This window comes from Oncorhynchus gorbuscha, linkage group LG17 (genome assembly GCF_021184085.1).
Source record: "Oncorhynchus gorbuscha isolate QuinsamMale2020 ecotype Even-year linkage group LG17, OgorEven_v1.0, whole genome shotgun sequence".
NCBI lineage: Eukaryota > Metazoa > Chordata > Actinopteri > Salmoniformes > Salmonidae > Oncorhynchus > Oncorhynchus gorbuscha.
This window is the reverse complement of record NC_060189.1, coordinates 56,933,909-56,948,336: the sequence shown is the minus strand read 5'-3', so window position 1 is coordinate 56,948,336 and position 14,428 is coordinate 56,933,909. Positions and strand designations below refer to the sequence as shown.

The 14,428-nt window shown below is 44.6% G+C and overlaps 1 protein-coding gene across 2 annotated transcripts; it reads left to right on the top strand.

The window, feature by feature from the left end:
• The first annotated feature begins 11,307 nt into the window (after positions 1-11,307).
• LOC124001583 (U6 snRNA-associated Sm-like protein LSm6) lies at positions 11,308-13,224 on the top strand. Of its 2 annotated transcripts, none has more exons than XM_046308495.1 (4): positions 11,308-11,366; positions 11,800-11,901; positions 12,359-12,472; positions 13,019-13,224. In XM_046308495.1, exons 2-4 carry the CDS (start codon positions 11,808-11,810, stop codon positions 13,051-13,053), a joined length of 243 nt encoding a protein of 80 aa, XP_046164451.1. In that variant the 5' UTR covers positions 11,308-11,366; positions 11,800-11,807; the 3' UTR covers positions 13,054-13,224. The 2 variants fall into 2 exon arrangements, with proteins under 2 accessions (XP_046164451.1, XP_046164452.1); XM_046308496.1 differs by lacking the exon at positions 11,308-11,366 and adding an exon at positions 11,503-11,652.
• Positions 13,225-14,428: the final 1,204 nt, after the last annotated feature.

Genomic DNA, 14,428 nt, shown 5'->3' with positions numbered 1-14,428 from the left:
CCTTACACCAGGCAGGTCACCCGTGATAACAAGTCAGTATTCGACGTCCATGGAAACCGGCCACTACGGGCAACAATGAGCACTGTTTTGGTTTTCACATAGGTTTTGGTTTTGCTAGGGTGTTGCGGACAGGGATGGAGGATGGGCGTAAGCATCCAAAGGAAGGCATGTTCAAATCCAACAATAGAAAGTTGTTTTTGAATTTTTTGTTTTAAGCCTATCCTAAACCATAACCCTTACCTTAACCATTTGGAGTAAATGCCTAAACTTACATTTGTTTGAACAACTTCCAAATGTTTGGTTTGAGAAACATGGATGATGTCTAATTCACCCCAACTACTACTCCATACACCTCAACTACTCCATACATCTCAACTACTCCATACACCCCAACTACTCATACACCCCAATTACTCCATACACCCAACTACTCCATACAACATACACCTCCACTACTCCATACACCTCAACTACTCCATACACCTCAACTACTCCATACACCCCAACTACTCATACACCCCAATTACTCCATACACCCAACTACTCCATACAACATACACCTCCACTACTCCATACACCTCAACTACTCCATACACCTCAACTACTCCATACACCCAACTACTCCATACACCCCAACTGCTCCATACACCCCAACTGCTCCATACACCGCAACTACCCCATACACCCCAACTGATTCATACACCCCAACTACTCCATACACCCCAACTGCTCCATACACCCCAGCTGATTCATACATCCCATCTACTCCATACACCCCAACTACTCCATTCACCCCAACTGCTCCATACACCCCAACTACACCATACACCCCAACTGATTCATACACCCCAACTACTCCATACACCCCAACTACTCCATACACCCCAACTGCTCCATACACCGCTCCCCTCCTGCTCACCCCAACTACTCATACACCCCAATTACTCCATACACCCAACTACTCCATACAACATACACCTCAACTACTCCATACACCTCAACTACTCCATACACCCCAACTACTCATACACCCCAATTACTCCATACACCGCAACTACCCCATACACCCCAGCTGATTCATACATCCCATCTACTCCATACACCCCAACTGCTCCATACACCCCAACTGCTTCATACACCCCAACGACACCATACACTCCAACTACTCCATACACCCAACCTACTCCACACATCCCAACTACTCCATACACCATACAGTCCAACTTCTCCATACACCCCAACTACTCCATACACCGCTCCCCTCCTGCTCACCCCAACTACTCATACACCCCAATTACTCCATACAACATACACCTCAACTACTCCATAAACCCCAACTGCTCCATACACCCCAACTGCTTCATACACCCCAACTACACCATACACTCCAACTACTCCATACACCCAACCTACTCCACACATCCCAACTACTCCATACACCTTACAGTCCAACTACTCCATACACCGCTCCTCTCCTGCTCACCCCAACTTCTCCATACACCTCATCTAACATTAACCCCCCTCCCCTCCACACACACACACACACACACACACACGTTTGTTTTACTATACTTGTGGGCACCAAACAATTGATTCCCATTCAAAATCCTATTTTCCCCAACCCTAACCCTAACCTTAACCCCCAAACCCTAAACCTAACCTCTAACCCTAATTGCAACCCTAACCGTAATTGTAACCCTAAACCTAACACCTCAACCTAAAAATAATCCCCACTTTTTCCTTGTTTTACTATCCTTGTGAGGACTTCTGGTCCCCACAAGGATAGTGAAACCAAATCACACACACACACATTGTCCTTCATACACACACAGACACACACACATGCTGCCCTCTTGCTCCCTCCTGTCCCCCCTTCCCTTCACCTGGCCTGACGCTGGACACACACACACACAGACACACACACCCTTCGTTAGCTGGCCTGACAGTTTGACAGAAGCAGGTGGCCTCGCTCCCTCTCTTGCCCTCTGGCCTTCCGAGCTCTCACCCCCGGTGGGGACGTTTGGGCGTAGAGAGGGGCCGTTGTCGCCTCGCCTTGTCCTCCCCTGACCAAATATCACAGGAGAGAGGACATGACTTAGGACACATCCCAAATGGCAACTCATTTCTTTACACAATGCACTACATTTGACCAGAACACTATGGGCCCTGGTCAAAAGTAGTGCTCTATATAGGGAATTGGGTGCCATTTGGGACAGAGCCTTACATAACACCCCACCCACCGTGCTTTGGTTCAGTCTAATACTGTAGCTTTGCTCACTCCTCCAACACACACACAGGCACACTTTCTCTCTCTCTGCGACTGTGTGACAGAGGCAGGTGGCCTATTTCCTGCCCTATGACCTTCAACACTTCCCCTGTAGTAGGGAGACAGTCACCATACTGCAGACACACACACAGAGGAGGAGTCTAGGTTTCCCCTGGTGAACTGGGGGAGAGGTCTTGCTAAGGCCCCAAGGGGCAGGGTGGGGAGGAGGGCAAGTGTGGGTCCTTCAACTCAGAGAGTTATTTTAGCCTCTGGGGCAGTCCTGACAAGTTGAAGGGTCATCCCTAGAAGGTTACTCAACATGTATACTGTACTGTACTGTATGGCCTACTACGGTAACACCCGTGGGATGATTTTAATGTAGGTTCAATTCATTGTGTGTGTATCCTTGTATGATATCCTGTATCTTTGTATATCTTTGTATAACGTTACACTGATAATGTTGGATGCAGTGTGTGTGTGTCATACAACGTGCTACACTGGTGTTTATTTGTATGCCGTTGTTTGAGTGTATGATATGTGTCTCGTTGTGTGTGTGTGTGTACATACTGTATGTCAGGGGAAGAGAGGCCCCTGATTACTGCCAGTTCATTGTGTAAATGAGGCGTGCTGAACATGTCCTGATAACTCTGTGTTCCCAGTCCCAGCTTGATTTTATTGCCATGCTCCTAATAGGATATTGCCACTATCGCAATTTGGATTAACTTCCGTGCCGCTGCTGTTGAACTGACTGACTGACTGTGTGTGTGTGTGTGTGTGTGTGTGTGTGTGTGTGTGTGTGTGTGTGTGTGTGTGTGTGTGTGTGTGTGTGTGTGTGTGTGTGTGTGTGTGTGTGTGTGTGTGTGTGTGTGTGTGTGTGTGTGTGTGTGCTCCATAATTTGTTTTCTACTGAATAAAAATATATTTAGGAAAATCATGTGACCTGTGTGAAACTGGAGACCTGTGAATTAGAAACGTAAGTGTAACCAGCGACTGTATATTAAATATAAATAGTAGTGCAAGGAAAATGAATGCGAATTAGCTGGATCGTGGTGTGAAAGCGCTCTAACTCATATTTACATTTGACTATTTTCATGTTGACCTTCCACTGGCAAAGATAAATAACACACACACTCATAACAAAACACTGGTAGTGCAGGCGAGATGTGCCACCGACATGTTTTTGTCTGTGAGGAGCGTGATCACTCTCACTCACAGGGAGTCTGTGTTTGTTCTCTCTGTGGTTCCTTTGTCTCAGCCCACCTACACTCCTCCCAGGCTCCTCCCACCTCCCCAGCCAGTCGTCCAATGGCGTTGTCTTCAGGTGTTGACCTTATCGGGTGGAGGTCAAAGTCAGGTCAGGGATCTGTTGCTAGGCTACCATCAGATAACTGGCGGGGGGTTGGCACTTGGCAGCCGCTTGCTGCCTGGGTAGCTGCTCTCTCTGTCATTCACTGCTTGTCATGTAATCTCATTCATTTGCAGACAATTGCCTGGACGTCAGAAAGGCTATCTGCTCCATGCTGTTGTAATGAAAACATATTCAAATATTAAAAGCGGCCAAGCTAGAGCCTCATTACCAGCCAGCTCTACTTGGCATTGGCACACATCCGTTATTATACGATCATGCCAATTGTCATATGGTAATGTGAACCGTTTAAATAGGTAGTGTTGGTGACTGCCTTCGTCAAAATGACAGTGTGGTGGCTGGCTGTCAGGGCTAGGTAAATTACACTGTAAAAGGCATAGGCTGCATCCAAAATGGCACCCTGTTCCCTATATGGTGCACTACCTTTGACCAAAAGCAGTGCACTATATAATGATTAGGGTGCCATTTCAGAGGCAGACAAAGTGAAGGATTATGGGAAAGTAATGTGAAATGGATGAGGAGGAATCGGCGTCTTTTGATTAGCTTTATTTGATTAAATACTGCAACATAAATTAGATATTAATCTGGTATATTGCATTCAAAAGGAAGACCTGAGGCGTGTGCGTGTGTGTGCGTGTGTACATTCTTATACAAGTGTGGTTGCGCGCTCATACAGTACAGGCAGTGGTGGTAAAAGCACTGAATTGTCATACTTGAGTAAAAGTAAAGATCCCTTAATAGAAAATGAATCAAGTAAAAGTGAAAGTCACCCAGTAAAATACTACTTGAGTAAAAGTCTAAAAGTATTTGGTTTTAAATATACTTAAGTATCAAATGTAAATGGAATTGTTCAAATGTAATTAAGTATCAAAATTAAAAATATAAACCATTTAAAATGGCTTATATTAAGCAAAATAGCCGGCACTATTGTTTATTTTTTTAACACTGATTGAAGTGTCATCAATAAGGGATCATAGCTTTCACCTGGATTTACCTGGTCAGTCTATGTCATGGAAAGAGCAGGTGTTCCTAAAGTTGTTTACACTCAGTGTGTGTGTGTGTGCTTGGCAAATGACCAATCCATTCATGACTCATTCTGAGAAACAAGTGGTTGTGCACTCACCCCCTACCTTTAAATAGAGTGAACAAAAACCAAGTGTGGCAAAGTATTCTATTTAGAGAGAGTGCTGTTGCATCTTCACACAAACACCATATTCTCTCCCACTCAGCAGCTCCAGCCACCTGGCCATTTATCTATGTGAAGACTAGAAGAATTCTTAACTCTCATTCTGATGAGCGACATCATAAATCCTGTCTCATTTTCAAATCCATTCTCACACGCCGGTCCTGAGCAGAAGACAAGCTGACACTGTGTCGTATGTCTCTTCTCCCAGGGTCCTCTCTGGGTGACACGCACTCTGTCGGTGTCACGCCGGCTGAGCCGGGTGGAGGTTAACCGCCGGGCCGGGAGGATTGTGTCAGCAGAGGAGTTTGTGTGAAACGCCACCATCAGTGATGGCCGACATAAAGGGACAAGGCCGCGTTCATTTGTCTGCCAGTCCATCGAGCTAGGACACTCGAACACCCCCCCCTCCATAACGGTAAAGCATTGGCTCTCGTGGTGGGGTTCTAGAGTCCTAGCTCTTCTGTGAGATTGGCACGTTCTGAAAAGAACGTCTCGGTGTCTTGGGCACTTGCCAGCTGACAGCTGAGATTTATCGGGGCACGCTGGCCCGCCGCGAGGACTTCTCTTGTAACATGGTACTCCTGTGAAAGGGATAAAGAAATTAGTGTTAAACATTTCCCCCCACGCCGTCGAGATATTTCCTTACAGTCTCTCTTCTTTTTTTTGGTCGATATGGCGACTTGGGAATCAAACCAGAACCGCCACAGTACCACATAGTCTGTGCTCCTGTTTTTAATTCTGTGCATATTCATGAGGGTGAGTGGAGAATGTTGCTGTACTGTCTGCTGAGTCACAGGTCCTCTGTGGCAGGAAGCACTCCTGGTCAAATGGCAACCGAGAGAGTAAGAGTAAGAAAAAGAGAGTGGGAGAGAGATAAGATGGAGAAAGAGAGGGGGAGAGAGAAAGAAGAGGATGAGAGCGAAAAAGAGAGGAGGATGAGAGAGAGCGAGAGGGGAAGAGAAAGAGAGGAGGGGGCGAGACAGAGAGAGAGAGAGCGAGAGAAAGAGTGACAGAGAGAGAAAAAGAAAGAGAGATGTGTGGGATTTGAAAGGATCAGCTCCTGGCTGCCTGTCTTGGATATTTATTCATTTCTAAAGCGATGAGGTGTTTGGAGGAAAAGGCCAGCCAGTGTTCTAAACGCTATACTGTCGGTGTAGGGAGCTGTTAACTCAGGTTCCTCTATCTGACTACACTGTGTTGATCCCATGAACTATACAGTAAATACATACTCTGACATGAACAGAGCATCTTTTGATCCCGAAATGCCACTCTTAGGTAAATTCAGAATCAGTAACGAGCGTGTTTGCATCGCATGTCGTCACCACAACAGGAAAACAACAAAACACAGTGTACAACCTCCCAAATAATTGGTTCTCTATCAATTGTCCATTCATTCACAGAGCATTGGGCGACTCCACCATCTTCATGTCACCAACATCTCGTGGTAACTCAGCCAGGGTGATGAACAGAGAGATAGGCAATGAAACACAAGGTGTGACAGTATGGCGATATGTTACGGGATGCAGCTAGGCAGAGGGGCTCATAATGAAGGCAGGACGAGAAGGCTTTGTTCCAAATGTCACGATGCATATTTATGGCCTGCCGATGGAGTGGCTCCTTGTATAAGCACCATCAATCCATTCACCATCCCTCTGTCTAGCGATGGTCTGACAAAAGCACAACCACTCTCTGTCTTCAACACCTCGGCTGCATGTCTGGCGACTAGCGTCATGTGGGTAGCTCACATTCTAGTCAAATGGGCAACCTGATCATGTGATGATAAGGAGTTTTTCCTAGCCACTGTGCTTCTACATCTGCATTGCTTGCTCTTTGTGGTTTTAGGCTGGGTTTCTGTGTACTTTGGGACATCTGCTGATGGAAATAGGGTTTTAGAAATTAATTTGATTGATTGCTACTGTAAATCTCATACTGTCGTTTTCTACATGAGATCTTCAATATATTGTGGATTAATACATAATTGTTGCTGGATTGTTACCTTATTAAAAAAAAGTAAAATAGGGGAACCCTTGGTGTCAATTATTGTCCTTGGAAGCATAGTATTATTATTAAAAGATAAGGCAGCACCATCATTCTTTATCATAGTGATTGACTTTGTGTTGTAGTAACACTTGATTTGGTACAGAACTACAGCACCAGCTTTCATTTACTTCCCACCACTTCAGAAGATGCCACAAATGGAGAGATCAACGTCATAGCCAGAGTTAAATAAGAAACATGGGAGGGCGTCAGACTGAATCAGACACTCGGAGTAAAGCTCCAGCAAGCACTCTCCCACTAAGACGGGGATCCCAAGGGATCCAGCCTCATGTTGGCTGGCCCGCTCCTGGGCTGCTATGCGGTGGAGGGTGGGGGAAGACTGACTGTCTGGCTGTCTGTGGTCCCACTGCTCTTGAGGGAGATAACATGCCTCCAGGGCTAGGCTGATTTGAGCCGGTCCAAGCACTAACCCTTGGGGGATACCAACCAGGCAGGCTGGGTTCTGTTAGCCTCTATTTCAGTCAGCCGTACGGCTGTCGGCGGGTGGAGCTTGGTGGCTGTGGAAAAAGAGAAGGGGCTTTCATCTCTCTCTCTCTCTCTCTCTCTCTCTCTCTCTCTCTCTCTCTCTCTCTCTCTCTCTCTCTCTCTCTCTCAGAACGTCTCGGTGGATTTCCTCCCAAATTACAGGGAGTGACTACACTCCACCTCCCCCGCCTCGCACCGTGCCCGGCTCACCGGAGGGCCTTGGGGGCCAGCGCACCGCTGTCAATGCTCAATGCTGACTCATTAAGAGGAAGTCAGTCGGATGTGTCATTGGACTGGAAATAATAAGGAGGAATAAACTACAAAAGCATTGAAGTATGCATATTATGCACATTGTGTTTCTGCAGGTAAATCTAGTATTGTATATCTGGCAGGGGCTTGTAAATGCATTCTAGGAATACTTTCATCTTTTATCCACCTGTTTACACTTGGCAATGTATTTCTATATCAAAAGTGCTGCATCTGAACTGAAGCAGTGACCTGTCCACCACAGTAGCCTTGGTGGATGACAGTTATTGTTATATCTCCTAGTGTGGAGCGACAGGCAAACCTTGGATGAAATCATAAGAGCACCACCAGTGAATGGAACTGGCCTTCATAATATCACACCATCCCAGCACCAGACTAAAGACATCCAGGTATCTGGGAATATAGTGAAGGTGGCAGCTGTGGTTTCCATGGTCCTTTTCTGATCAAGGAGAACCATTGCCCATCACTTCCAAGCGATTACCTCTATACAGTAAGGGATTAGTATTGGGATAGAACAAGACCACGCCAGCAGGCAATCTGTTTTTCAGTTGAAAACTCCCTCGAGGTTTTCCATTATCCCCCTCCATATCCAGCCTGACCTGAAGTGAAAACCTGGCCTTGGAGGGTCAACTCTGTCTAGACGCTCTGCACCCAACCCCCCTCCTTTCCTCCGCCCTCCATCCATCCTGCCTGCGGACACTAGAGGGATGGAAGGATGGAGGGCCACCCCCACCTCCTCTCACCTTCAACCTCTCCTTACCTCCCCCCTCTCTCTCTATCCCTCCAACCCCTAAGGAACAACAGCATCTCTCACTGCCATAATCTTTCCATTTCGCGGCCCTTCCTCTAGGGGTTAGGGGTCTCTAGGTTGAGAGGGAGGGATTTGTCTGAGAATCGACTGTTGCTCTCGCTGGCTGTCCATTTGAGCCGACCTCTGTTGTTATAGATACTAGGCTGGTCAGACAGAGCAAAGAGAAGCCACATCTGGCCACAGCACATAGTTATTATATTAGAGGTTGCCATTTTCAACTTTCAATATCCCCCCGTAATGGTCAGTGTGATCGGTTAAGCTTCTGATACACAATGTGGAGGGATCTTGGGTCACGGCAAGTCACTGTAATGAATGTGAATCTGTCTTGGCTTCTTCCTTTCGGCAGATAGCATTCCCTTCTGTATGAATTCTGCACAGAGTTGGAATGAATACATAGCTAAAATATATATAGCTTGGATGCCTTTTCTGATGATACCTCTCTGACATGTCATTCTAATGGTATGATTTTCCGCACAAAGGCAGAGGGGCGTACACGGTCAAGTTGGGTTCGCACCGGAGGTGATATTAGAAAATCCCCCACCAAGATACAATGATGATGGAGAAGACGACGTGACCCATGTGTTTCTACATGGCCGTTGACCATGTATTTCAATTCGGTATGACTTTACAAGCTGAATTCATGGCTCCAAGCCATTATAGTTAAGAATGTGTGCCAATACAATGAGAGGGAAACAACAGTACATTTAAGTTTTACGTCCAAAACAACTTACAGTAGTGCGTGCATACATTTATCCTTTTTCATACTGGTCCCCTGTGGGAATCAAACCCACAACCCTGGAGTTGCAAGCGCCATGCTCTACCAACTGAGCCACACGGGAGCCATGACATAACATTCATAACTATAAATTCAATTCAAATTAAAGGTGCTCTCTACTATACTGTAGAATTTGTCCAAAGACATGGGATGTTATTGTCTTTGGTGCCTACCAAAGGAATATCAGATGTATTTTTCCCTGGTAAAATCCTATTTACACACTAGCGCCCGATTCCCGAAGACGGCAACAGGGGGAAGAAAGAAACCAGCTAATTGAATATTCATTAACCTGTGCCTAGGTGTATACAAGACTCTTAACTACTCTTGTTTATGATTTAAGGACTTGTAGCACTGACCTCAGTTTAACACAGCAGCAGATACCAAATTAACCTCTAGCCTCCGCAGGGCTAGCCATGCCCCGCTAACAAGAAACCTGTCTAGACCAAGCTACATGTACTTTATGATTCCTCCTCTCACTGCTTCATTCTTCTCTCTTCCTCCCTCCCTCCAAACACACACAGCCCATGCTCTCTCCTCTGCCTCTCTCCCAATACACACACACAGCCCATGCTCTCTCCTCTGCCTCTCTCCCAATACACACACACACCCCATGCTCTCTCCTCTGCCTCTCTCCCAATACACACACACACCCCATGCTCTCTCCTCTGCCTCGCTCCCAATACACGCACGCACACACACACACATAGCCCATGCTCTCTCCTCTGCCTCTCTCCCAATACACACACACACCCCATGCTCTCTCCTCTGCCTCTCTCCCAATACACACACACACCCCATGCTCTCTCCTCTGCCTCGCTCCCAATACACGCACGCACACACACACACATAGCCCATGCTCTCTCCTCTGCCTCTCTCCCAATCCCAACGCACACGCACACACACACACACACACACACACACACACACACACACACACACACACACACACACACACACACACACACACACACACACACACACACACACACACACACACACACACACACACACACACACACACACACACACACACACACACACACCCCATGCTCTCTCCTCTGCCTCTCTCCCAATACACACACACACACACACATAGCCCATGCTCTCTACTCTGCCTCTCTCCCAATACACGCACACACACACACACACACACACACACACACACACACACACACACACACACACACACACACACACACACACACACACACACACACACACACACACACACACACACACACACACACACACACACACACGCACGCACGCACGCACACACACACACACAGCCCAACACTCTCTCCTCCTCCTCCTTTCCCCACCATATACCCCCATCCTTCTTCTTCTTCTCCCAAACTCATTTCTCATATACCTCCAAACCTGTGTTGTTTTTGGGTCACGACTCACACCCCAGCATCTCTGGGTTATCAGATGACATACTTTATCTTGGTGAGTGATAATGTACCTTATACAGGAGAAAAATCACAGGGATCTGAAAACATTATCAACAGAATGGAAATCCTCCACTTCCAATAGTGCAATTCTGAGTGTATTGCACCATCCTATGATGAGCATTAGTCTATTGGTGATGGTGAGATAAAATGGATGTGTATGAATCAAATAGTGGTTAGTGGTTGCAGCTAATATGCTCATGCATTTTTAATGAAGTGGTTATAAGTGGCAATGAAAGCATAATGCCCTGCATGTCAGACGGTCATTATCACGGGGCATAGCATTACTAGGTAATGCAATGGAAATACAGGTATTTTGACTATATATAATGTATCTACATAATAGTGCTGTCTCCATGAAGTGGTTCAAATGACAGTAAAAAAACTTTAAGCTTTAAGCCTGTATTTCTAAATAATGTTTTGCTGATATGCAGATTAGACAGAAGACCTAGTAGACTGTTTAATGCATGCAAATTAATAAAAGCTTTCACATTATCTCACTCATACATATAATAAAATATCCACCTATTAATTTAATTGTTTTCTGAGAGTTTTCAAAAAATATTTTAAATATACCCTGAAGTAGTAGTGAGAAATCCAAAACGCGGTTTTGAAGATAGATGTTTGTCCATTATTGGATACCGTACACCAGAGCCCGATAAAAGTAGCTGATTGGCCAAAACACAACAGAAATTATTCTAGCTACGAACGTGAAGTACAGGTGGGTAGCTAGATTGCTAACAAGCTAATGCTAATTCGGTAGATGCCTAACATAACTAAGTAACGACTCCATACGTAATTTTATTTTCAGTACCGTGAAATGTTATGCTACTAGCATATGCATTTTTGTCTATGAAGAGTGATTCAATGTGGCTTTTCAGCAGGCTAACTAATAGCTAGGCCTGTTAGCCACATTAGCCCAGCTAGCGCAGTCATTTCTGTGTTTTGCTGATAAGCTAACTAGCTAGCTACCTGTTCATTAGCAAGCTAGTTAGCCTCCTACATTGGCAAGTATGCATTTTTCATAATGTGCATCCTGCTAATACAGCTAATTTAGCATCTTCTCCATGTTAGTAGGATACAGATCTGATGCAACGTTTCCTATGCATTTTGAATCATACAAAAATGATACATAGTTATTGTTCCTCTTCCAGACAGAATCATGAGTCTCAGAAAGCAGACCCCCAGTGACTTTCTGAAGCAGATCATTGGCAGACCAGTTGTGGTCAAGCTCAACTCTGGAGTGGATTACAGAGGTAACACTGCACCTTTTATAAGTCATCACCTAGTTGGCCAGTATGTGATATTTCTAGACTGCCTGTTAACCAAGAACTGCATTTTATTTGTCACATGCGCCAAATACAATTGATGTAGACTTTACCGTGGAACTTTTGCTTACGAGCCCTTCCCAACAATGCAGAATTAAATAATACAATAACACTATATGCAGGGAGTACCAGAACAATGTGCAGAGGTATGAGGTAGATATGTACATGAAGGCGGTAAAGTGACTAGCCATCAGGATCGATAATAAGAGTCAAGTAAATAAGAGTAGCAGCAAATGTAAAAGTTTGTGTTACAGTACTATTGGTGCTATTCTTACTCCACACAGAATGCATTTGACTTCTATACCTGATCTGATGTTTAAAGATGCATTGCCCATAGACTGTGCCTGTCTGTGCCATTGACATTAGTTTGTGCCTTTTTCTATAGGTGTCCTAGCCTGTCTGGATGGCTATATGAACATTGCAGTGGAGCAGACAGAGGAGTATGTCAATGGCCAGCTGAAGAACAAGTATGGTGACGCCTTCCTGAGAGGAAACAATGGTAAGAGCTCCAGAACCAGACACTTGCTTTTTCTAACTACTTGGTGGCACTTGTGTAGAAGTCAACATGATATTGAATAGCTATGGAGACTGGTATATTACTCCCCAGTTATTTTAGTAATTACTTATTTTTGAATATTGCCCATTTCACGTGCTAGTCGGAACTATGAAACTGAAATTTCCGACTTGCTAACTGGTTGAACGCGGCATGTGTATAACTTCAATCAGTTAACAGGTCGGAAATGTCAGTTTCCTAGTTCCGACTAGCACGTTAACACGGCAGATATGACTCGTAATTAACTGAGACTTTCCGATATATGACGTTGCCAGAGACGGCAGAATGTACCATAGATATTGTAAGATGAGCACGATACAAGACCTTGCACTCGCAAAAAAAACAGCAGAGAAGTTTAGCCTCGCGCTTCACCCTGTTAGTAGTTACAGAAGTCAGCGTGATATCTGGCATAATATTATCTGGTTTTGGATCTACATGCCATTTTAAGTTTTCACCTTGTCTGTACTAATTATTTCCTATTTCCTTCCTTAGTGTTATACATCAGCACCCAGAAGAGGAAGATGTGATGCAGAGGATTTGTCCCTTTTTAAAATTATTTTTATTATCCTGGACGTTGTTCCAGTTGATTATGTTATATGAGAACATTGTTTTTCGTATTGTTTAATGTCTCTGAGCTGAAGAGTTTTAGTTTTTTTGTAAAAAGGAGAACAATCCAGTAAATGTTTTTGGAAGTTTAATTTTGTTCCTAGAGTCTGTTTTTCCCCACCTAGATTTAGAGTAAAAGCTTGCATTTCTTTTGTCTAATGATGACACTAACAGAATTGTAAAAGATTATGCACATATATTGTATACTTATACACTGACTTATCTGTATACTCCCCTACTTGAGTATTGAAGTATTTTAATTTTATATTTGAAGGAATATAGACTTTCTTTCCTTGGTTCCTTACTGACCTGTGGAGGCTGGTTGAACATGAGCAGTGATTCTTCTAGATAATATTCTCCAGTCAGTCCCTATATGATGACGAAGCTTAAAGCCATACTGATGGAGTGTATTTCTGCTTCAATCTCGTAAATCACTGTGTCCTCTTGAGCCCTGCCAGCTTCCAATAACATGGAGACCATAAAGCACTGGGCATACGATGCGGCAAGGCATTCATTCACAATATAACTTGTCTCATTCTCCTTCAGTGTTATCAGACAGATTATACAGGATACACTGACCTGAAGGGCTGCATTCATCACTATCAGTCTATACGGTATATGATAAGTCTTAATCATGATTGGTTCAATGTGTGGGTGGAGTCTGACCATGGCCAATTGACTTCTGGCATTTTCTCAATTACCAATCAAAACCAGCCAGTATGGAGAAACAAAACAGCGATGCCTGTCGACAAGTGGTCCCTCCTGAAGGCAATGTCAGATTCTATTAACATGTAAACAGATCTGTCATAGTAGCTGCCCGTTTGCCTCTGGTAGTGGATAGATGGTTAATGGGAGGTGTGATTACTGAATGTGATACAGCCTGTTGGTGTTCTGTCTAGTGTGGCAGGTGATTGGATTTCTCACGACCCACACACAAAGTATCTATTTTTCAGCACACTCACACACACATGGTCCTTTACTCCTCAAACACATAAACCCCTCATAACTACAAGATGGATAGATGCTTTTGTTCTCAATGAGTTGTCTCTTTATCCTCCCCTCAGTTGATTCCTGCTGCCTACCTCCTGAAACACCATGTATAACGTGTGCAAAGATGTGGATGTTTAACCCATTTAGGTCATCTGTACTAGTAATTTAGCCAATGTGTTCAAGCCAAACGTAACGTCATTATGCTGAGAAGAATGTAATGAATATATGATTCATTAGGATTCAACTGCTTGTGGTGGTTTGGGGGGAGGGAGAAATTGCAGGGCCTTGTTTTCCACCCTATACATG

Excerpts from the sequence above, each read along its gene's own strand:
- LOC124001583 (XM_046308495.1), top strand. The coding sequence starts at position 11,808 with ATGAGTCTCAGAAAGCAGACCCCCAGTGACTTTCTGAAGCAGATCATT. Across the intron at positions 11,902-12,358 it reads CTCTGGAGTGGATTACAGAG|GTGTCCTAGCCTGTCTGGAT; the intron begins GTAACACTGCAC and ends CTTTTTCTATAG. Across the intron at positions 12,473-13,018 it reads CTTCCTGAGAGGAAACAATG|TGTTATACATCAGCACCCAG; the intron begins GTAAGAGCTCCA and ends TTCCTTCCTTAG.